Source organism: Diadema setosum, chromosome 13 (genome assembly GCF_964275005.1).
Source record: "Diadema setosum chromosome 13, eeDiaSeto1, whole genome shotgun sequence".
Taxonomy (NCBI): domain Eukaryota; kingdom Metazoa; phylum Echinodermata; class Echinoidea; order Diadematoida; family Diadematidae; genus Diadema; species Diadema setosum.
In genome coordinates this window covers 23,105,778-23,132,146 of record NC_092697.1, presented here as the reverse complement: position 1 = coordinate 23,132,146, position 26,369 = coordinate 23,105,778, and the positions used below count along the sequence as shown (strand labels likewise).

General features: G+C 39.9%; 1 protein-coding gene across 1 annotated transcript; it reads right to left on the bottom strand.

Annotated features, from left to right (window-relative positions):
* Window positions 1-7,220: 7,220 nt before the first annotated feature.
* Window positions 7,221-11,900, bottom strand: LOC140236486 (uncharacterized). The gene has a single exon (XM_072316409.1). It carries the CDS (start codon window positions 11,898-11,900, stop codon window positions 7,221-7,223), a length of 4,680 nt encoding a protein of 1,559 aa, XP_072172510.1.
* Window positions 11,901-26,369: the final 14,469 nt, after the last annotated feature.

The following is a 26,369-nucleotide window of genomic DNA, read 5'->3' as shown; positions in this document are numbered from 1 at the left end:
GTTCCCACCTTTATGATATAGGTCGAATCATATTCACGTCTGCAAAATATGACGAGTTACCTCCTTACCGCCATTACGGAAATGTCATTAGCTTGAATATGAATAGAGTTTAGTGTTTAACGAGAGTGTTTAGGTATTGATATTCGTTTTGAACAAGTTATCTGATACTTTGTTTATGTACTCGCTTAAAAAATAAATAAATATAGCGCCAGTAAATAAAAGGGGGAACCGTAGACGATTCGGATGAGGTTTGGATCTGGTTTATTGCCGTGGCCGAGACAACTACGGCAGGCCAATTGTGCACAAACGTAGATTACTGCATACACTGTATATAACACAACCAATACTGGCGTGACTTCTTCTTTCTTCCTCTGTTCTCTGACAGCTTAATCATTACTTTCCATTAGCAATCAATCATACGTTTATACAACCTCAAAACTTGCCTCTGTTACAAACACTCTGAAAAAACTGAAACTAATCACTAAGTAAAACCACAACTGAACAGTTAGCATATCACCCATCACTGTGATAACAATCACTATACTGTAGTTAATAACAAAACTCTATCGCTGTCAACAAACAATTGATAACCTTATGCATAAACTTATTGATCATACAGACTATCAATGTCTAACAAAACTCTTGCCCATTTAACCTCTGCATACAAGCATATCGACACACAAATGTAACTTGACTTGCTTTACGATTTTCACAAAAAACAAAAAATCATCATATTCATGTAAACTACCGGTACACTGTATTTGCACCAAATTCCACTCAATTACCAACATCATATTGTTCCTAGATTTCTGACAACAACTGAACACAAATCACATTTCACAACAAACTCACTATTGTGTACTGTATCCCAATATCTTCTCTTCCCCCATTAATTAACTAACTACGCTAACATGACACTAGTGAAGCATAACAAAATTGAAAAAGCCCTATACATGTATATATAATCATAATCAGATACATTAAGTATACATGGTCATCTGAATAAAACATGAAATTCCTCACTAAGTTGAGCACGTGTAATGTACATGGTACTTATAAAAACATAACTGGATGTGGAGTATAACATAACCAGGGCAGACCTGGAAAACACTGTTTTGTTTTCATGAATCAATCCTGCTCAATAATAGTGAATAAACAATCCAGACAACCACACTATGTAAAAATACATACCGGTAAGTATGTTTAAGCTGTACATATATGTGCCAATCTTATGGGAAAAATTAACAAAACCGTGTTAATAAGGGTCATGGGCATGATAACACTGCAAATGTGTAGCACTGGACTGGAAACATACAATGTATACGGTCATACAAGTCTAATTTACCATGGACAGTAATCAGGCAGCAGGGAAGTTTGCCACCATTTATCAACATTAGTATTAAAAAGATTATCATAATTTTGATCCTCCATGTTTACAAAACAACATACAATACCTGTAATAATAAATGAGTATACCGCATATGTATCCGAAAAAGCAAACAGACAAATACAAAAGTGTACTGTCTTTAAAAAATCATACATACCAGTAGATTCCACTCATGTGTCCTATACATTAGGTCAGTAAACAATCTATGACCATCAATAAAAACAAATGACAAATAATATAATCTTAGGCTAGCTAACGACATCAACATGAGATATTTGTATGTATGTACTTGCACAGGCTGCAAAAACAAACTTATTGTGAGTCAAAATGAAACTGGTGAAATAATGAACATTAAAATAACTAGACGGCTTGTGCATTGCCAGACACAGTCAACGATATGTTGACATCAACCCTGACAAAAATCGTACATGTCCAGTCTATCTACATGTCTGGTTAAATGCTGGTATAAAATGAAATACAGTGTAGTACATAGCTGCCATACTAGGAACACTAAAAACAAAAGGGCACCATATTCCTGCCTGATAGCCAAAGTGGTAATAATTACAAAAACACACATTGCATCCTTAGTCCAAAGGGCAAAAAACCTTTACTTGAAAAAGATGAAGATCTCGAAAAATCAAAACAGAAAACTGTACGAAAAAAAAAAGGGGTTCACAAAATGATCAAAACATCAAATGATACCCAAAGAATTTTACAAATGTAAGTTTACCTATCGCAATGACAAAAAGGTGGGTATAAAAACGTACGATACATACAGTTGATGCATGTGGAAATATGTGAATTACAAAAACACACACCTAACACTGTGCACCTTTATACACACTACAAACATGGGTACAGAATACAACTGAAATGACCAATTAACCTGGAGGAGATAGGGGCATGGGAGGACCACGGGTTATCGCTGATGGGCGGGAGGAGTCAGGGGGTGCTGAGGGATGGGGGATCCGGAGCACGCAGGGGAGTAGGACATCCATGATACCCACATCAGCGAAGCCATGGGTAGGAGCTCGGGGATCATCAGATGAGTGTTCAGTGAGGATCATCTAGTAGAATGCACGCGAGACTCCATCATCGGGAGAGGGGGAGGGATCTTCTTCGGACCACAAACAGGACAGGCACAGGCCGTTGTGCCATGGTGGAGCCTTCCAGGTTGGGTGTGTGTCACGATCGGCGAGGCCAACGTCATCCATAGGGAGGCGGAGGCGAACAGCATTGTTGTAGGCAGGAAAACCCTCTGGTTGGATTTCGGTGACCACGCTGAAGACCACCATGAACTGGTGTTCACTGTCTGGCGGCGTGTAGGAGGGAGAGGCATCATCAGGAGTGCGGTAGTAGCCAGGCGGAGAACCTGTAGAAGATGGTACTTCACCCTGCAAACGAGTACTGAGGACATCGACTGGCTGATGGGTGAATGTCGCGGTGGTCTTCTCCACACAGGCAGAACCATGACTAGCACGATGTCGATCAATGCCAAATACACGCATGTCCATGTGGGTTGACACCTTGGGTAGAGGGACATGATCCGTGACAGGAAGAGCGTCCTCACCTGTCTGACAGGGAAGAAGCTTGGAGAAACCTTGAGGTAAGGTAGCTTCCACAAACTGGTACTGTTCATTGAGACTTTGAGGATCATTGTAGGTATTATACCTGTCACATAGTGACCTTGCACCTTGTCACTCTGTGGTTATATTTTTTTTTTTATACCTGCTAGTTCATCTACTAATGGCAATAATAACTACCGTTATAGCTACACAGCCACACTAAAACTTTAATAGGCCCATGATGTAAACACGATTATGAATTCACGTGCACACAAATCAATGTTTGACTGACCGTTTGACACCACTTTGTTTATTTACTCATGTGTAAATTCTACAACAGGGTAATGCCTTGTGAAGGAGCTTGGCATTAAGTCTATGCAATCACATAAAAATTATCGTTAGTGTGAGCACTCAACTTAGATACTGTAGTCGACGTCTGGATGTGTACAGTGCAGGACCGTTGTGGTATAGTGCACCGGAGAGAGAGAGGGCTGATGAAGATTACTGGTACTGAAGAAACTGGTCCCCGACTGCAGCCTTGAAGATTGCTACTGTTTGGGAAGTTGCTATGGTGTCTGGGAGATGATTCCAGTCCACCGTTGTCTTAACAAAAAAAGAGTTCTTATACTGATCTGTATTTGAACTTTCAACAACAAAACACTTACTATGATTTGTGACTTGCCTTTCTACTAGATTGTCTGCCTCAAACCCAGTAAATTTCTTTGCTTTGATTTGTCTTTTTGGTCGAATAGGTCTGAGAAAATCATTTACAGGGAGGGCTGGTACCAACCCCCCGACCACTTTGAAGTAGGAAGATAGCCTTGCACATCTCCGCCTCGATGCTAATGTGTGAAGGTCAAGATTGGTCAGCATCTGCGTCATACTTCCCGGGTCTCTCGACTGGTAGTCTCCAGTGATGAAACGGGCTCCTCTTCGTTGGATTTTTTCGAGGGAGTCTATATCCTTCATTAAGTATGGATCCCATACTATGGCGCCGTATTCCATGATGGATCTGACGAGTGCTGTGTAAGCTGTTCTCTTGCAGTTCTTTGGACAGAACCCCAGGTTACGCCTCAGAAGTGCAAGTACTGCATTTGCTTTGCGAGCTGTCTTGGCAACATGTGGGCTCCAACTCAGCTTCTCATTTAGAGTAACTCCGAGGTAAGGGTGTTCAGATACCTGCTTTAGGATCTGATCCTGTAGCCTGTAAAAGTGGGTGGACTTTGAGTTGATGCTCAGTATCTTACATTTACTGGTGTTGAATGTCATGCCCCATGTTTAAGCCCACTTCCCCAGGTTGATGAGGTCGTTTTGGAGTATCTGGTGATCTCTTTGCGATCCGATCTTCCTATATAGTAGGCAGTCATCAGCAAATAAGCGTACTTGTGATTTGACGCAGGATGGAAGGTCATTTACGTGACAGAGAAAAAGCAATGGGCCGAGGACTGTGCCTTGTGGGACGCCAGATGTAACAGGCACTGCCGCGGACTGGTGTCCATCCACTACTACAGACATTTCCCTGGTAGTGAGGAATGTTTGCAGCCAAGTATGTAGGGGGCCTTTGATCCCATATTCAGTAAGTTTGTGTAGTAGCTTGTTGTGTGGGACTGTATCGAAGGCCTTCGAAAAATCAAGTATGGCAACATCTACTTGCTTCCTTTTGTTGTAGGCTGTCATAAAATCATGGACAGTAGTTAACAGTTGAGTTTCGGTAGAGTGACCTGATCTGAACCCATGATTTAGAGATGTTAAGATATTGTGTGTCTCCAAATGGTCCATCATATGCTTGCAAATGATGTGCTCGAGGAGTTTGCAGATTACTGACGTGAGTGAGACTGGTCTGTAGTTTTCTGCCAAGTGTATGTCTCCATTTTTGTAGACAGGTGTGATATTTGCCTTTACCCAGTCAGGGGGTAAGGTGCCTTTTAATACAGACAGTTGGAATATCTCGGTCAATCCCGGAGCTAGGTCTTTGGAGCATTCTTTTAGGATGATGTTTGGGATGTTATCTGGGCCGACTGCTTTAGAGATGTTGATATCAGCTAAAAGCTTTTCAACTCCTTCCACAGTAACAGTTAGGGGTTCGATTTGGTGTTTGCAGCTCTTGGTAGTGGGTAGGTCCCTACTTGCTTTCTTGAAGACTGACTCAAACTGCTTCACAAGAATCTGGGCTTTATCCTTGCTGTCATGTAGGAGTTTCCCATCTTTTGTGGTCGCGTGTCAGCTGTTTACATATGGTCTACTGCATTGGCTATACCAATACACGCAGCCTCTAATACACCACACGTCCAATACAGCACTGTCTGTGTTCGCAGGATGTCCCCACAAAACGTCTCGACATCGTCCGTCCTTCCCCAGCCGGATCCAGATCGTCGACCTCCACTGCTAAACCCTCAGCACAGCACGACGAGCGTCACGATCATTGTCTTCGATGAGAGCTCACCGACCTCCACTGGTAAACCGTTAGCACAACGAGCGTCACAGTCATTGTCCATGATGAGAGCTGACTTGCCTATCTGCTTCTCCTCTCCCCTCGGCTCTATCTAATTCCCCGCACGTCTACCTTACCAATCTCTCCACTATACAATGCATAACCTCCCATACCGAATGTACGACACTACAGTACGTCCTATACAGACCACGGCGCACGGAATGTGGTCGCGTGTCAGCTGTTTACATATGGTCTACTGATTTGCATACGATAAACAAACAACTACGCAAATTTTCAAACCCACCATATCTTGGCTATCATACTTCCATTGATCTAAGCTTACACTGTTCTCTGTAATAAAAAAACAACAACTATCGTGATCTGTCGATACATGCTTGGAAACCTAAGGAAATACATGTTTCATCCTGACAATATCCCCCACCTTAAGATATAATTCAAGGGGAAATCTTAATTATATCAACAACAACAAAAAAATGTATTTTCCTTGTAAAACACTGGCATATACAGTATAACAGTTATGTTCTATACAAAGAAAAACCTAGCAACTGAAAATCACCTTTGTTAAACTATAAAAAAAAAACAATCATATATCCTACAATTATATACAACCCGGTGCATCAAGCAATTACACCTTGTACATACCAGTTCTAATTCCTTTCTGAAACATTACCAAATGACAAACAATCATTTCACTACTACTAAGCAAACAATAAGCTTGCATAAAATGTGCTATGTACTTCGCATGTGTAGCACATAATTCTAATCGGTTTCACCTAAAACTAATGTAATTGATAAACACTTGCAACATACACTGATCATCACTGTGCCTATCGTTTCGAATCAGTCACATTATATGCACTTGTGTAAATGTTTAATAAACCACCAGAAACTCTCAAATATCACAACTTATCTTTAATTAATGCCAAAATTATTAAAACTACAATAAAACTTTCCAAAACAAACAAAACCAATTTCCCTTTTTTTTTTGTAATAAAAAAGTGACACATTCCAAGTTCAAACGGACTTATTAAACTTACATAATAATCATAGAACAATTCTACGAACAGCATGATCTTTTTTCTCACACTGCACATCATGCTTTGCGTGACTATGCATACATAAGTTTCAGATTTGGATAATACATGTATGTGTGTCAATGATGCCTCATAGAATTACAGAGTATCAATGCTAACCTTGCAACCTCTTGACTGTCTGAAAATCTGGTGTCTAAGGAGAGACATTAAACCTATCTCACTCCTCAACTCTGAATTATCACCTGTACGATCCTGTATAATAGTATCCAGTAATAGTTAGATAATAACTCAAGCTATGTAATTAAACATTACATATGCGATAACAACTCAAACTACAATCTGTACATGTACATAATTATACACTACAACGCGATTGCCCTACACCTAATCAATAGCGACGTTGATGTAGTGCGGGTGTAGTCTTGTCGCAACGCTGAAAGAAATAACAGAAATAAAAACAAGTATCATATTCTTTGCTTTGCGCATTTTGTTCTTAGCAAACAAAACATGTACAAAGGAGTTACTGAACTTATTGATTTTTTTTTCATGTATATGTCCATATTAACACCTGTCTACAGCCAACCATGTTGCCTGTACATTTAAAGTAGACTTCCATGATAATGCATCTTTGTAACATGAAGAAAAATCTTATAATACTGTACTGACGTAAGATATATGCAATAAACACTGTATATAAAAAAAAAAAAATGTTTTGTCAGAATTGGTTATCTTGGCTTTACTATGTTCCATTTGAATTTGACCGTCTACTCTGTGTTGTAGGTTCACACTAGGCGGCTCATGGCATCTGCAGCCACATTGTCTTTGCCCTTTACAGAGACGAGCCTGAACCTGTGCTCCTGTAGGCTCATGCACCATCGCATGATTCTTTTGTTGTGCATTTTCTTCGCCTGTATGTACGTTAACGGCTTGTGATCTGTGTGTACTTCGAAAGACCGGCCACACAGATAGAACTCGAACTTGCGAATGGCCCAAACAATCGCAAGACACTCCTTCTCGATAGTGGCATAACGACATTCCCTCGGAAGGAGTTTCCGACTTGCGTAAGCCACTGGGAAGTCTTCGCCATTCCGTTCTTGCATTAGAACAGCACCTAGGCCAGTGTCTGAGGCATCGACCTTCAGCTTGAATACCTTGGTCTCATCGGGTAGGTGCAGAATGGGTGGCTTGATCAAGCTCTTCTTCATTCCGAGGAATGCTTGTTCTTCGCCTTCTCCCCACTTCACCTTCTCGGGACTTCCCTTCTTCGTGAGATTTGTGAGGGGCAATGCCACATCGGCATAGTTGGGTATAAAATCCCGGTAATAGCCGGTAAGGCCTAGGAAGGATCTGACCTGCTTCTTGGTCACCGGTCTTGGGGCCTCGGCAATCTTCTTTGTGAGACGTTCGCTCGTCTGTAGGATCCCCTCACTCACCTCATGGCCAAGGAACTCTATGGACTGAAATCCCAGCGCACACTTGGTTGGTCGAGCTGCCAAGTTGGCCTCCCGCAGTCTACTCAACACGGCTGAGAGTGTGGTCACATGTTCCTCCCACGAGTTTGTGTGCACCAACACATCGTCAATATAGGTCACCACATTGGGAACACCCAATAGCAGCTTTCTCATCATCTTCGTGAATTGGGCCCCTGCTGTGACAAGTCCAAATGGCATGTATCTGAATTGGAATTGTCCTATCGGTGTCAGAAATGCTGTCTTGGCCTTGTCTGAGTCTCTCAAAGGGAGCTGCCAGTATCCCTTTGATAAGTCCAATTTACTGAAATACTTGCTCTTTGCAAGTGACGCAAACAAGTCTTGCTGCACCGGCATCGGCTCAGGATCGAAAACCGTAACCTTATTAAGGCGCCGAAAATCGATACAGAAACGGTTGGTTCCATCCGGTTTCTTTACCATCACAATCGGATGACCATAGGGAGAGTCAGATGGTTCAATAACACCCAATTTCACCATCATCTCAACCTCCTTCTGGATTTCACCTTGCAACGCTTGGGGTACGCGGTATGGTGGTGACCGCACCGGTTCGTCTGTGGTCAAGTGTATCTTGCACTCTGCAATACTTGACTTCTTTGGTACATCTGTGAACACATCCTGATACTCGCACAGTAATCGTCTGATCTGCTCTTGTTTCACCTCGTCTAGGGAAACATCCAGCTGTACATCCTCAACGAACTCTCTCTGAATCGGACAAGGCATTTCTGGTATCTCAGTGAACACATCATCGTTGTTTTCCATGCCTTCGTCACTCCACAACTCATCTACACCACCATCATGGCACACCTCGAAACAACTTCCAGCAGTTTCTTCCTCTGCTACCCTGCTGAAGTATCGCTTGAGCATGTTTATGTGGAATGTCTTTTTCACGCCATCTACATCCACTACGTAGTCATAGTCATACTTGGCACCGACCACCTCATATGGCCCTTTCCATTTAACCAAGAGCTTGTTTTGCTCCGTCGGCAGTAACACCAAGACTTTGTCTCCGATCTTCAACTTCCGTTTCTTCGCACCTCGATCATAGTAGGTCTTGTACCGCTTTGCCGACTGCTTCAAATTTTCCTGTGCCATCTGCCATGACTCAACAAGTCTCTTTCTCAACTCGATGACATACTCATACTCACTCTTTCTTTCTGGCTCGACAGCATCGTTTGTCAACAGCTCTCTCAAAACCTCCATGGGTCCTCTCACATGCCGACCGTATAGTAATTCAAATGGAGAAAAACCCAGGCTTGAGCTTGGTGCCTCTCGCAAAGCAAACAAAAGGGCAGGAAGATACCTATCCCATTGGCGTGGCTCCTCTGTGCACAACCGCTTCAAAGACGATTTCACCACAGCATTATACCGTTCCACTAGCCCGTTGCACATGGGATGGTATCGGGAACTCGTCAACTGCTTGATTGACAATAACCGGCAGACTTCTTTCATCAAGTCAGAGACAAATTGGGGTCCTAGGTCAGACATAACCTCTTGCGGTATACCCACTCGACTGTACACTGTCACCAGTGCTTCTGCGACATCGACTGTCGTTATTGACTTCAACGGAATCGCTTCCGTATACCTCGTGGCATAATCTACAATTGTCAATATGTAGGTGTGACCACGTTCAGAGGGAGTGAACGGCCCCATCAAATCGATGGCGATACGCTGAAATGGTACCTCGATTGTTGGTAGTCTACCTAACTCCACCTTGGGTACTTTGCCTTTGCTGATGGTCTTCTGACATACATCACATGATCGGCAGAAATTGGCAATGTCTTCATACATGCCCGGCCAAAAGAACTGTGTCTTTACCTTTGACAATGTGTTGTTGATCCCTAAGTGACCACCAAACAATGACTCATGTGCCAAATGCATGATATCAGCACGATATTCCTTTGGCACCACAACAAGTTTTGGGCCAATCCCCTCTGTCGGGTTTTGCGGATCTCTTTCCTGCCTCAATAGGCAACCTTGATCTACCCGGAACAGATACCTGGAATTATCAGTCACACCAACCTTATCCCACGATGCTCGAAGAGTGGGGTCATCTTTCTGTTTCTGACGAAACTCTGGCGGATCTGCGACTTTGACCGAATCGACCACAACTAACCCCTTCTTGGGTTTTGTACTGCGTGCTTTTTGGGCCCGTGTCTCCACAGCCATGACAGCTGGCACTCCACTGTCATCATTCCTGACTGAACACTCTGTCTCGCCCAACACCTGGTCTTCCTTCTGAGATTGGGTTTCGACTGCCATCACCTGTGGATCATCTTCTTTCACCTCAGAAAGATTGTCAACCTCTTCCTTATTAACGCCATCAACCCTGGTATCTACAGTTTGCTCACCATCTCCAATGACGTATCTACCACCATCATCCTCCTGATCAGCATCGTCACTCAATGCTTTGCCCCCTCTGGGCACCCACTTCAAATCTGGATCATTGGGCTCACGTGCACCAGTGACATTCCCAACAATCACTTCACACAAGCAATCCGGCATACACAATGCTTCAATCTCACCTGAAAAATATGGAGAGTCTAACTCTACCTTGGCGACTGGAAATTGCTTGACTATTCCATCAATCAACCTCACTGTTTGACACTTCCCAGTCAGCTGATGTCTCTCAACCAGTCTGGACTTAACAACACATGTACTGCATCCTGTGTCACGGAGTACTGAAATTGGAACTTCACCAGGATATAACCTGCCTGAAACAACTGGCATACGATTCATCATCGCACTTACTTGTCCGTAAGCCATTCCCAGCTTTTCAACTTTCTGATACCCGTCCATGGGCACATGATTTCCAACAGGCATGCACGCAGCTGATTGCCCTGTTGCCTGTGGCTGTTTGCCACCCCCGTCATTTGACCTCAAACTACCTATTGAGTTTCCTGGACTGCCAGCTGACGGCGTGCTAGCATCCATGTTTGACCGTGTCATTTCTGATCCTTCAGTTAGCACCTCTGTACCAACCATTGCTTGAGCTGATTTCACACGCACCATGGGACAATCCCTCTTCAAATGTGTAGGACTCCCACACTGATAACAACCCCTCGGGCCATCTCCGCGCCCAGCCCCGTACTGGGTTTTCTTACCCTGTGATGGCTGATTCCTTCCCCTCACTTCAAATGGGCGCTGTGGGGGTTTCGGACTGCCTGGTGTGTTTTTCACACCACCTTGTGAGGGCTTTGAACCTCCCCATTTCTGATTCTGATCAGATGTCTTTGATTGCTGTCCAAATGTGTGCACACCATGTGCATTTACATACACATCAGCATTCTTACTGACCACCTCCATTGAATCACAATCCCTTTCTTTCAAAAATGCCACCACTTCCTTTGAACAATTATTCAAAAATTGTTCCCGTAGGACTAGATCAAACAACTTATCATACTCTTCATCGATCCCTGACAACTCAATCCACTGCACCAGATACCCTCTGAGCCTCGTCGCAAAATGATGTGGCCTTTCTCCTTTCTCTGGCCGTGCAGTCCTAAACTTCCTGCGATACCCTTCTTCAGTCAACTGAAAATGCACCATCAACTCCTGTTTGACTCTTGCATAATCATCTCTATCAGCAGGCTCCATTCTGTTCACCACTTCAAGGGCTTTGCCACTCAGATTTGAAATCAGATATAAGGCCTTGAATTCAGTAGGGATCTTCTGACTGTCAGCAAACAACTCAAACTTGTTGATATAGGCATCGAACCTATCCCGATTCTCGTCAAACTTGCCTATTTTCAAGTGCAAACCACTCAAATCCACATGCGTACTACTACTGGAATTTGTCGATCTCATTTCAGCCATTTTCATTTCATGTTCCCGGACCTTGGCTCTTTCCTCAGCCCGCATTTTCTCTGCAGCCTCATCACAACGAGCATTCACGAAACTATTCAACTCTCCACCGGAGTAACCAAGTTCCCTACCAAGGGTGGCAAAGTCTCTAATTTGTTCTGGAGTTGCCATCGTATCATCCAACAACAGCCAACCAAAAGAACATCAACCAGGAGAAAAATCCACTCCCAATTCACAACAATTCACTGAATACTCCGCTCAGACTTTTAACTGCGAATTCGACACAACCTCAACCAGGTCTACTCTTAACCAGTACACACCTTAATACATGCATACACTGCATACAATACCATGCTCAACTACATAGCACCTTAAATCAACCACATGATACGGAAGCCTTTAATTTTCTTTACCAGCCTATGGCTGTGTCTTACACCACCTAACATAGATCTAACGTTAGCAGGTCTCGGTGGGACCTCCAAAATTGTCACATAGTGACCTTGCACCTTGTCACTCTGTAGTTATATTTTTTTTTTATACCTGCTAGTTCATCTACTAATGGCAATAATAACTACCGTTATAGCTACACAGCCACACTAAAACTTTAATAGGCCCATGATGTAAACACGATTATGAATTCACGTGCACACAAATCAATGTTTGACTGACCGTTTGACACCACTTTGTTTATTTACTCATGTGTAAATTCTACAACAGGGTAATGCCTTGTGAAGGAGCTTGGCATTAAGTCTATGCAATCACATAAAAATTATCGTTAGTGTGAGCACTCAACTTAGATACTGTAGTCGACGTCTGCATTGGCTATACCAATACACGCAGCCTCTAATACACCACACGTCCAATACAGCACTGTCTGTGTTCGCAGGATGTCCCCACAAAACGTCTCGACATCGTCCGTCCTTCCCCAGCCGGATCCAGATCGTCGACCTCCACTGCTAAACCCTCAGCACAGCACGACGAGCGTCACGATCATTGTCTTCGATGAGAGCTCACCGACCTCCACTGGTAAACCGTTAGCACAACGAGCGTCACAGTCATTGTCCATGATGAGAGCTGACTTGCCTATCTGCTTCTCCTCTCCCCTCGGCTCTATCTAATTCCCCGCACGTCTACCTTACCAATCTCTCCACTATACAATGCATAACCTCCCATACCGAATGTACGACACTACAGTACGTCCTATACAGACCACGGCGCACGGAATGTGGTCGCGTGTCAGCTGTTTACATATGGTCTACTGATTTGCATACGATAAACAAACAACTACGCAAATTTTCAAACCCACCATATCTTGGCTATCATACTTCCATTGATCTAAGCTTACACTGTTCTCTGTAATAAAAAAACAACAACTATCGTGATCTGTCGATACATGCTTGGAAACCTAAGGAAATACATGTTTCATCCTGACAATACCAATTGTCAATGGGAGTGTATTGACCGTGGTTGTTAGACTGTGAGTGTATGTGTGAATGCACTCGTGGTTGCTGTGAAGTGTCTGTGAATGTATTGTCAATGTCAGCGTGAGGGTTTGTATTGCCCATGAAAATGTTTGTGCTATACTCAGTGAAGAGAGTAACAGAGCTAGGCTCAGTGAAGGGAAAAACAGAGCTGGGCTCAGCGGAGGGAGGATCAGAGCTGGGCTCAGTGGAGGGAGGACCAGAGCTGGGCTCAGTGGAGGGAGGAACAGAGCTGGGCTCAGTGGAGGGAGGACCAGAGCTGGGCTCAGTGGAGGGAGGAACAGAGCTAGGCTCAGTGGCGGGAGGAACAGAGCTGGGCTCAGTGGAGGGAGTAACAGAGCTTGGCTCAGTGGAAGGAATAGCCATATTGGGACTCTCAACACCACAGACTTCAATGCCAACCACACCTGCAGGAACAAAAGTCCATGAATCACTGTCAAAATTTGTCCCATATTTCTGTTCACACTCAAACCAATTACCTTTGTCCACAGCAATGATCTCACTCTGTCCATCATCATAATTCAGTAACACACACTCTATTACTTCATCTTCCGTATTCCCCATCTCACATTCAAACCCTGGATCTTGCACTTTTGCCTCTTTCACCATTAATCCCACACCAACACCTTCTGGCTGCATGTTGTGTGAATTACACTCTGCTTCAGCATCCTCTATATTTTCCATCTCACACTCAAACTCATTGTGATCATGCGCATGTATCTCTTTCTCCATTACACTGACATGAACGGCTTGTGTGTGATGAGTGTTATGTGAATCATAGCCAGCGGATCGATCGCTGATACTGTAAGTGTACATAGTATCATCTCCAAACATAATCTGACCTTTCGAGGGACGAACAGCAATATCATTTTGCTCCATGAAATCTGCACCTGCGAGCACATCGACACCGTCATTCATCACATGATCATCCACAACGAAACCGTTAAACATCAAGTCACACTCATAGTGGTATAATGTACACGAAACAATACCAACAATATCAAGCTCTGGAAGATCACCTGAGTGACCAAGGGGTACATCAATGTAATCCTCATATCCAGACCCATCGACAAGGATTTCTAAACCAAGCATATCAGCTGCAGTTTCACTGATCAGACTACAGACAGAGCCACTTCGAACTTCAACCTGTATGACCTGATTATCATTCCCTTGCCCTGTAGCAGGGAAGTGTGGAGGTTCACGTTTTGTCGCGTCTGACAACGCGGATTGCTGGCCAAGGCCAACCTGCTGGCCCGCGGGACACCCCCGCTTGGGTGCCTCAGCGGCCGGGGCTGCGCGTCGCTGCATCGACGGGGAGCCGGTGGACCCGGCCACGGCGGCGCATCGCTTTGTTGATGCAACGTGCATATCACCACATGGGACTACACACTATAAATCGCCCAAATACTACAATACGTCACCCGAATTATCACTGTAAATTACAACAGAACGCCTACTCCTGCGTATATCAGGCGAGATTCTCCTTTCTCTTGGACTAGGGTAGAGCAAATTAGTGGCGTTAAATTCGCATCCAGCTGCCACCACGCCAGTAAATAAAAGGGGGAACCGTAGACGATTCGGATGAGGTTTGGATCTGGTTTATTGCCGTGGCCGAGACAACTACGGCAGGCCAATTGTGCACAAACGTAGATTACTGCATACACTGTATATAACACAACCAATACTGGCGTAGAAGAAACATTTCAATCAAAGCTCCTCCCAAGCTTTGCGATGTGCCTGACCATACAGGTCATGTTACACCTCCACTATATAGACTGTCAGGACCGAACAGTAATTCAAGCCAACAGAAAAAAAAAAGTGTCAGTCTATTGTCTTCAACAATAATCAGTACTCAGTTCAGGGTCATTTTTAGCATTGATGTGGACATCAGTGATTATAAAAACTTAATATTCGGCGAAACTATCACCTGATTTTCTAGAGAAATCATATTTTATGTGATATGTTTGATATCCCAAATAAGAAATGTTGTGGATAAAATGCATTGATCATGGCATTCTTAAAAGACGTTACTAAGAACATAGCTGATCCGTTAGTTCATAATTTTAGATAATCTTTGTGAAAAGGCGATGTCCTTGATGCGATGAAAATTACAAAGATTATTTCTCTGTTTAGGAAAGGTAACAGATACAAACGTCAGGAATTACCAACCAATTTCCTTATTTTCTTCAACCTCGGAACTTTTAACAAAAATCATTTTTAAGGAGATCATTAGGACAACCTCTTTCACGAAAAAAAAAAATAATTTCAGATTTCCAACTTATTATTAGAGAACAACATAGTAGTAACGATGCTCTGTTGTCTTTTATATTCCCCTCATTAAAACCCCTCAAAAAGTGTACTTGCTCTCGATAGATCTGTATACACCTTGCACACGGTAGGCATCTTCCTGGACATCACAAACTGTATCATTATGGAATATATGGAAAGGCATTGGAGTTGTTCAGGGCCTAGAAGGTCCAATCGTAAACAATACGTTGTATATTCATATATATATATATATATATATATATATATATATATATATATACACTCAGCAAAAAAAGTAAGTTCCCCCCTAACATTTTTGGATATATCTCAAAAAGTATTCAACCGATTTTCATAATTCTAACGGGAATGGATAGGGAATTTCATTACTCATAACATGAATGGCATATCATTGCCACCAGATATCATTATTGGTGTAAAAAAATTGCATTTTATGTTTAAATGCATGGGGAAAAAAGTTGCACTTTAGGCCATAGGAAGCATATTGTATACATTTCCTATGTAAGTTATCAAATGATCTTTTTAAATTGTGTAATTCTCAGGAATTTCTTCAGGTACAATGTGTTTCCCTGTTAAACAGATGTTATGCATACTTTTTGAACAATAGGCCTTCTCAATATGAAAATATTGGCAGAAGCCATGTGATTTGTAATTCCAATTTAGGTTGATCACATTAATGTGCCTGTGGGCATTTTGCATCATGCCCTAAAGTTGTAGATCAGTTTGCTGAGGGAAATGACATCGAACGTATGGAGTGGCCTGCAAGATCCCCTGACTGTAATCCAGTAGAGAATCTTTGGGATATCATTAAGTGGAAAGCGAGCAAGAAGTTGAAAGATGACACTTCACTGCAAGAATTTCAGCGCATCTTGCAGAGAGCATGGGCCAACATTGAGCAGCGCCAAGTACAAACTTTAGTTAACAGTATGAGGAGGAGATGGCGGCTGGTCATTGCGGGTGGTGGACATATCAATTATCAAATACTTCATTATATGCTCATGAAAAGAAAGAGATAGAGAAATATGCAATAACCCATGCTTAAATGTTCAGAATGCTTAAATGCTTAAATGCTTAAATGTTCAGAATCATACATCATATCTTACGACATGATGTCCTTCATACATTTTGATGATTATACTAGAATTTGTTCACACAATTTAAGCATCCCAGGCTTGCGAAAGAATAAATGTGACCGTGCACCTCAAAACGAACATAAAGTCGCACATACTGATTTTGCGTGAGGACTGAAAATAAGTGAAATGGGTCAACCTAGCTGAACTTGACTTTTTCATATTTTCTGAAAGAGCGGGTTTTCTTTTACATTAAGCTAAAATTTGGTATCATAAAACGGGCAGGAAAGTGTGTTTTTTTAGCAGTTTATCTCGAACATTTTTGGTAGAATAGTGTGATCAGGTGTGTCTTTGGAATCCCTTTTTCGTTGATAAAAAAAAAACCTTGTCCACACTCTTCACTTTCAACTCTAATAACTTTTGAAAGGATAGTGCTACTGCACTAGCATCAATTATGGACAGAATGTGTTAATAAGGCATGCTTGATTTCAGTTTAATCTAATAACCCCTTCATTGTTGCTACTCTGGTGATTTACTTCCTGTTTTTTTTTTTTTTTTTTTCATCGCACAGCCAGCACGGTTTGGTAAAGATTGAGCGCTTGAATAGACACTGTACTTCAGAGCCTCTTTTCTCAGTTCACACTTTTCCTGAGTTTGTGCTTTATTTCCAATATTTAGATAGGTTAGGAGAGTCCATTTGATTTGAGTTATACATCATTTTAAAGCATAAGGTCTGCTCTTTCAGAATATGGTCTTAACTAAAAACTCATGTCTGGCGACTTTTTGTATCTTTTGAGGTGCATGGTCACAAATATGGAATTGGTGGATTGCAATACATAAGAGCTAACAAATTATCACTTGATTTTCAGAAAATTCATATAATTTGTTTAGTGGGACTAATACCATACCATTTTTACCATTAAATATGTTACACCTCTATTGATTATAATATTCAGCTGTTTAAACACAGTTTATCCACAATGGAATGGAATGAAGTCTTTGATTCCATTGACCCGAACGATGCGTATAAGAGATTTATGAACACTTTGTTACCCTTATTTCACTCACATTTTCCACTGAGAAATCAAAGAGAAAATTATGAAACAGTTCCACGTTCACCTTGGATAACTAAAGCCTTACTCAGATCCATAAACAAGAAAAATAATTTTGTTACAGATACAAATCACATAATACAGCTTTGAATAAATCAAAGTACATCAAGTATCGGAATACCCTTACATCCCTGTTACGTAAAGCGAAAAAGGATTATTTTTGTTCCTCGTTTGAACAGCATAAGTCAGATGTAAAATCTAGTTGGTGTATAATTAATAATGTAATTCATAAACATGAAAATAAAAGTGTAATTGATAAGATTGTCTGTGAAGGCAAGAATATAACAGATGATGGAGAAATTGCGGAAGCATATTTAATTCTTCTTTCTTTTTCTTTCTTTTTTTTTGTGTATATTGGTCCAAACTTGTCACGCAACATTTCATCTGCACACAGACCTTTCCACTCATATCTACTAAATTCCAATCCTCAGCCTTTATTTTTTTTTCTCCCTGTACTTGAAGCAGGGGTCTTAGATACTGTTAATTCCCTTTCCCCCAAGAAGAGTGCAGGTCACGGTTGAGTTTCTAATCATCTCATAAAATGTATTAAAAATTAAATTCTCTCACCATTAGTCCACATTTTGAATTTGTCTTTACTTACTGGCACTGTGCCCAGTCAAATGAAAATTGCCAAAGTTCTACAAATCTATAAGAAGGGTAGAGAGGATGAGTTGGGAAATTATCGACCAATATCATTACTGTCTTCTTTTTCTAAAATACTCGAGAAGGTGGTTTATAACCGTTTACTTAAATTCTTATATGAATGTGATATTTTAGCTGATAATCAATTCGGATTCCAGAAAAAACATGCAACCACTCATGCAGTATTATTACTTGTAGAGAAAGTTGCGAAAGCTATAGATTCAAAGTCGCATACAGTCGGCCTATTTCTGGACTACTCCAAGGCCTATGACACAATAGACCACGAAATACTTTTGTACAAATCAAATCAATACGGCATTCGTGGAAAGGCCTTGGAGTGGTTCAGAAGCAAAGAACTCAGTTTGTTACTGTGAATAACCATGACTCAGAAATAAGTTCGATTTGCTGTGGCGTCCCACAGGGCTGCCTCTTAGGTCCTCTTTTATTTATTCTTTATATTAATGACTTTCGCAACTCATCCTCTCTGCTGTCTTTTCTTCTGTTTGCAGATTACACAAGTCTTTTTTATTCTCACTCAGATCCTTATGTGTGGCTTGATTCTGTGAATAACGAACTGCAACTGGTATTTGAATGGATACAGGCGAATAAATTATCGCTCAATATAAACAAGACTAATTATATGGTCTTTAGTAATACAATAAAGTTTCTTCCAGGTCCAGTATTAGTGAATGGTTTGCAGTTAAATCAAATAGATTCAACAAAATGTTTAGGTATTTATATTGATAGTAATCTTTCTTGGAAGGTTCATGTTGACTATTTATGTAAGTTGTGTAAAAACGTTGGAGTTATTCACAAATTGAAGTACCTCTTCACCAAGCCAATATTGCATTCCCTCTATTCAACTCTATTATTACCTTACTTAAATTACGGAATATTGGCCTGGGGGAATTGCTCTAAGACTAAAATCGATTCGTTATTTTTGATTCAGAAAAAGGCCTTGCGGATTATAAATCGTGCACATTTTTTGGATCATACAAATGAAACTGTTTGTTTCCAGTAAATTACTAAAAGTTTCTGATTTGTATTTGTACCACGTTGGAATTTTTATGTATAAGTTGAGCATTGGCGATCTTCCTAGTTTATTTTCCTCAATGTTTGTTAAAAACAGTAAAATTCATAATTACCCTACAAGACAAAGTGGATCATATCACTTTTCCCCCGTTCGTACAGTTTTAGCCCTTAAGACAATTGCTTCTACCGGTCCTTCTTTCTGGAATGAGTTAGATTCTGTTCGGCTGCAATCAAGTTCTCTAAGTTGCTTTAAGCAAAATCTAAATGCCAAATTTTTTTTAAATCTTATGTATAGTTACTTGCTGTGACCATTTTGATATATCTGTTCTTATTCGCAATGATGCCTCGCTCGGGTGACTTCATTTGACCACATTTCTTTGACTAATAGTGCAATTTCATGGAGCATTGAATCCCTGAGTTTTACCTTGAACATCATAAACTATTTTGTACATTCCGTAGAGTTTATTATAATCTCGACATATCGATTTTCGCTTGTGTTTCGTCATCTTTCGTAATTAGCACTAAATTAGTACTAAACGCTTATATTATTTCTTTGGAACCTACATCCTACAAGCATTGCTGTTTAATAGGTTCCTCATATTTACACATCATTTTATTACATGTCCTTATACATTTGTGAAATTATGTCTAAAATTGAATGTTATGTTATATATATTTTACTCCGAAATCAAATGGAATATGAAACCTGAATATGGAATGTGGAATATGGAAGTTGAATAAAATAAAAAAATAAGAAAAAATAATGTTTTCTTTGAGTTTCCTGTGGAAAATGTTCAACATATCAATATAGGAATGATTTTTAATGACAAACTCTCCTGGTAATGTCCTGTTGCTAACAAAATCTGGAAAATTATATCTCAGGTAATGATGTTATCAATACAGTTAAGTTTCACCTCCCAATTACGCCGTTACTTATGCTTTATTCCCCCCTAAATTCATTCTACAAATTCTGGGTTTAGGGGAACGACAATCAAAGTCTGCCAGGCAGATTACATCTTCTGGAAAAGTAAAACAGTCCGTGTTATATTTAATTCTTCTGTACAATCTCACGCAGATCGGTTATATTTTCGAGAATAAATTTTTAAGAGCAAACGATTTTTATCATTTTCTAACAGATCAGTTTATGTTTAATTTCAAAGAAAGAAAACGGGACTTTATTTGCCTTATATTACATTTAAATGTTTCATAAGTTCTTGTGCATTCATGAACACCCCAGCAGAGATATCTCGAGAACATCATTTACCTACGTTGAGGTCTATGTTAGCACAAAATAAGTTTATACAGACAGACCATGATTTTGGAACGCATTAGGTAACAATATTTACTTTGTGTTATGTTTTGTTGGAAGAAAAATGAGAATGAAATAGATTAATAAATTTGTATTGAATTGAATTGAATTGAATTGAATTGAATCAGATTGAATTGAACTGAAATGAATTGAATATCAAGTATGCCCCGTCTATAAGTATAACATTATGTGAGTAATAATGTGGTGGATTGGTATGATTAGTATTCTTATGATATTATATCATTAAGCCATGGCCTGTTCCTTGTTTTCAACTGACTCGACCATATTGAGGGAGAATTTTGAATACTTTAAACTATCGACTAAGGACAATAATTTTGCAATACTCCTTTGAACAAACCAATGGCAGAGTTTGACATCAGTAGCTTTATCGCAAGTAATTCGCAATATTTGACTAGCATCTTCGACCAACGTCACAGTTGAGGTGAAAAGAGATGAAAATTCACAATTCCACAACGTTTATATGTGATATTTCTCAAACGATAATACTCTGTTTGAATGATTAGTCAATACCATTTTGAATATGACGTGGCAACTCATCTTGAGTGTTTTATTACGGCGAATATCACTGGCAATTTGCGTAAAGAAGACTTCCTCACTTTTTTTCAAGCTATAGAAGATTGTTTTGGGAGTTTTTATCGATCATTGCATTTTAGAAAGTCATAATTGCAATGTATGAGAGCTTTAAAACAAACATTTGACCCGAAGAATACTATTTTATCCTGTTCAACTCATCACTACATATAGGTCTAAATATGTGAACATTTTATGTATATCAATAGGGGGCTGTGAGGCAGAAACATTTTTAATCTCTTCCTTAAATCTGTTGTCAAAAGCACTTCAAAGTAATTGCAATTTACTGAAATTGTATTTACCATGGTGGCAGCCGGACAACGCACAACCGAATAGAGCATGTCAGACAATGGTGACGAAAATTTCACCGCCGACTGTAAGTCGCAATCATCTATCATTGCAAGGCTTTATGCACTTGGGCCTTAAATCTTTATTGATGTCACTATTTGTTCAAACATAGAATTAAATATTAAAGATTCCCTAGCAGTCTTTCTGATTGTAAAACGTTAAAGAAACTTTTACCACAGTTTATTTGACGTTACTCTTTTAAAACAAGTAGACATGGAGTGGATTAGCTCGCATGTTTCTACTCTCATGTTCAGGAAAAACTATTTGATTCATAATTATCCTATCCCCGCAGTGGCGTATCTGGGGGGGGGGGGCAAGGGGGGCACGTGCCCCGGGCGCCACTCCTTGGGGGCGCAAAAAAACGAAAAAAAAAAAGAGGAAGAAGAAGAAAAAAAATGAAGAAGAAGAAGAAGAAAAGAACAATGAAAAGAAGAAGAAGAAAAAAAAAATCGCCCGGAAGGAGGGGGGGGGGGAGGAGGGGGGGGGGGGAGAATGGTGGGGGGGGGGGCAGAAAACCAAATCAAACAACATAAAAACAAAACATGATGATGACGCGGACAAAATGACAATGTTTATTGTGTTCACACAAGAATTCCATGTTCTGTAAGCTGAAATACAAACATTTTCGGCTCGCTTGCTGCGCTCGCTCGCCAAAATTTATAGATAAAAGAAAGTAAAAACAAAACGTGATGATGACGCGGACAAAATGACAAAGTCTATTGTGTTCACACATGTCATTTTATATTTAGCAGGAAAAATGTTACACGGAGCAGCGACTGCAATTTCATTCGTTCTGGAGCGATCGCCGATTGGATCAAAAGAGGACGCCAACGGTTTCGAACATACGGGGGGGGGGGGGGTTCAAAAAAATCAAAAAAGATAAGAACAAAACGTAATGATGACAAATTTCGGCTCACTCGCTCGTACTAATTTATAGTACTTTTTTCCAGTACTCAGTTTGTTGGTATAAATGGTTATCTATAAGGTCGTCACTGTATCTTGATTAGAATTGTAAGATTTAACAAGCAAAAAAATGACAAGAATTCCATGTTTTGTAAGCTGAAAAGACATAAGAAGAAAACGTGACGATGCCGCGGAGATATACAAATTTCGGCTCACTCGCGCGCACTAATTTAGAGTATTTTTTTAAAGTCCTCAGTTTGTTGGTATAAATCGTTATCTATAAGGCCGTCACTATATCTTGATTAGAATTGTAAGATTTGATAAGCAAAAACATGACAAGAATTCTATGTTTTGTAAGCTGAAATACAAAAATTTTCGGCTCGCTCGCTGCGCTCGCTCGCCAAAATTTATCAAAATTCATTACATTTAAATCAGCCTCAAAAAGACCACTTTTAAGTGCTTGAAAAAGCATATCATGTGGACTTTGTTTAAAGTCCCTACCGGGATGGGGTTGGAGTTGAACACTTTTGCAGAAATTAGGGGCGCAATTTTCGCGCTTGCCCCGGGTGCCGTTTTCCCTAGATACGCCACTGTATCCCCGCCAAAGTAACGCATTCACCTTCCACGTACTTCCACGTACAATTTTCGCTAAAAAACGATAATGTAAAGGCCCCAGATACTGGGATGACCTCTCCCTCGAAATAACAAGCGGCTTCTCTTTATATTCCTTCAAACTCAAATTAAAAGAGTCCTTATTGAGTGCATCTCTTGCAGACAATGAATAATTTGTAATATATCATGTAATATTGTGGTATGTTATTGTCCGATCAAACATTCTTGTCAACACGCTGCAGATTGCATTTTGGGCTTTGCCGTTAGGTTCTCAGAATTCATCATTAGCAATTATACACTCTACTTTCGTTTCCCTCTCTTCCTCCTTCCCTCTACCAAAGTCTACCTCTCTCTCACTTTCTACCAAGAGTTTAACGGCAGGCACCAAATGACTTAATAGCTTTACATGTTATTTTTTTGTGTCTTACTGAACATAACCTTGTGATATTTTTAATGCAACAACAGTTTATAGTGTATACCAAAGTATGTTTTACATGCAAATCATGTTCTACTCCAGAAACGAATGATAGCTCGGTCACAGTAATGGTTCACATTTAGTATATATTTTTTTGTCCTTTTTTATCACATAGGCATACCCCGTTTTTCTTTTTGGTACCATTAAATGGCCTGGTCTTATCTTCTTTCCATTCTTTCTTTTTTTCACAAACACTGACTACTCGGGTCTTACAGCCAAACAAGCTAGCTTTCATGTACATCCCGTCATACTTCTCTTTGTTCAACCCCATTTCGATTTTTACCAGTTATCATTACAACTGCTGTGTTATTACCATGTTTTCTGCACATTTTTTGCAAGGTAAAAGAACTTGTATTATCATTTCTGTTGTAATATTCATAAATGAGAAGCATGAAAATAAATGAATTGAATTGAATTGAATTGAATTGAATTGAATTGAATTGAATTCATGTTGTGCTTTTTTTTCAGTCTTGAGATTAGAAGAGATACTTTCAAAGAGACACTAAAGGGGATACTACTCAAGATATTTTCAAAATGTGTGAACATTATTGTGTCATAACTTTCCGTAGACTTTCTTTTTGTTACGATTCACATCATTTGAATCAACATTGGTTTTTAATTATATGAAACATGAAATACACAATTGACGTGAATACAAGAATAGTCTTCTACATTGATTGCCATCAAAACATATGCAAGTGACATCGAAATCGTGTTTTTTTTTTATTTATCAAAATGTGATATAATTGCATTTACTGTATCTGCAAAATCTGAAAATGCGAAGTGATGTTCACTCACAACCTTTATAGTCCTATTGCTTGAGAAATTTAGATAAGGTTAAACTGATTTCTACTGTTGTATACGATAAAACTATACAATCTTTACATTGTAGTATGATAAAATAATATACAACCAACTTACGTGACAGGACACAGGTAAAAAGTGTGACAAGAAGGACGAGAGTCCACACACACCGCCACTCTCTTGTCAGATCCATCTTTGTGACCAGGTAAATAGGTCCGAGTGAGACAAAAGCACATTCGTGTGACAAAAAGCTCCAAAAAAGTCCTAAAACTACTATACTTCTTGCCAAAAGAGAACGCAGAGATTGAAAAGTAGGAGTCTACGACCGTCCCCCGTTTACAGAGGTCGTGTATGTGAAATTTGATCCAAGATCAAAAGACATCATGTTTTAGGGTAATCATGGAAGGTAAATACTTCCTTGTACGAGGCTTATCAGTTATCTGTGAGAATCCCATTGTCGGGTTAACATGTCATCATTATTCGTTTCGATGACCAGACATCGAAAGAACCATGTGCCATGCAAGTTAGGTTTTAAACATTTTCTAATTTCCTTCAACTTCTGTTGTTTGTCTTCTTTCTTTCTTTCTTTCTCTTTTCTTTCTTTCTTGGTGCCTTCTTCCCCTTCGACGAACAGTAGGTCATTAAACGTGTACTGCAATCAGAGAAAATGGCATAGGCCTAATTGCGACTCTACCACTTTCTATACATGCTGTTGTTAAATATTATCATTTAAAAAAGATTTGCAAAAGCGTCGGTAACATGAAGTCTGCATGGATGATATTGGATATACAAATGCAATTTTAAATTGGGATATTGAAATAAAATAAACTCAAGTTTACCACGGCAACATTATATGATTTGTTGATAATCCGCAAAGGGGTGATTTGGGTTACCAAACATAAATAATGAACATAGTACACACATAAAAAAAAAAGAGTCATTGAACACACTTCAAATTCACAAGCGCGCGATAAAACAATGCACGGTTGTGCTTTGTTTTGCTTTGTTTTGTTTTGTTTTGTTTTGTTTTGGTTTGGTTTTTTTGTATGTTTTATTCCATAGATACAAGTTATGTCTTAAATTGCATCGCACCTGAAATGTTGCGTGTCTCGATTATTATGTAGATTTACAATAGTGACTGAAAGATCAGCAGTGCCCACTGTAGGAATTCTTTGAAAACTATAGAGCCGAATATAAAGGAAATATTTCATGAGGCTCATTATACTAAATACAGGCACTTCCTTCTTCCCAAGAGTGGGTGGGATTCCTGCGTGCTGTCTTGATGTATAAAGGAATTAGCATAATGTATGTTGAAATATTATTGTTACTCTTTTTATATCATATTTTAGAGTCAAACTGCCAATAATAACAACAGTGATGGCGATGGCATGGCAATGGTAATTGCATATAGTAGCCAAACGGGGGGTCAATATACCATTATACACATTTATATTGAGACTACCAGAGTAACTAAAGAGCAATTCACTTTCGCGAAGTCATATACCACCATAAGAACATGCACTTTTTATATGGGTCATCCCACGAATCATACACTGCAAAAAGTCCGGTGTTAAATAGTGAACACCGAGCTGGTGTTAAATTTTCGGTGCTCATTTATGGTGTTAAATTAACACCTACGGGTGTCATTTCCAAATTTTAAACTGTTTTTTTGAAGAGTTTCTTAGTAACTGCACTTCTTGTTGATTTTTAATTTAAACAAGACGATCAAGAATTTTACATTAAAATACTAGATTTTTGAAAAAATGTGAAAATAAATTTACACCAAAGTAACACCAGCTGGTGTGGTCCCTTATTGAAGCTGGACGGGTGTTAAACCATTGATATTAACACCAGCAAATATCAAATCAACACCATGTGGTGTCATTTTTGAATTAACACCAGTACAGTGTCAAAATAACACCAGGTACAGTGTCAAATTAACACCACGAAGTGTCAGGTGAACACTTTTCAACAC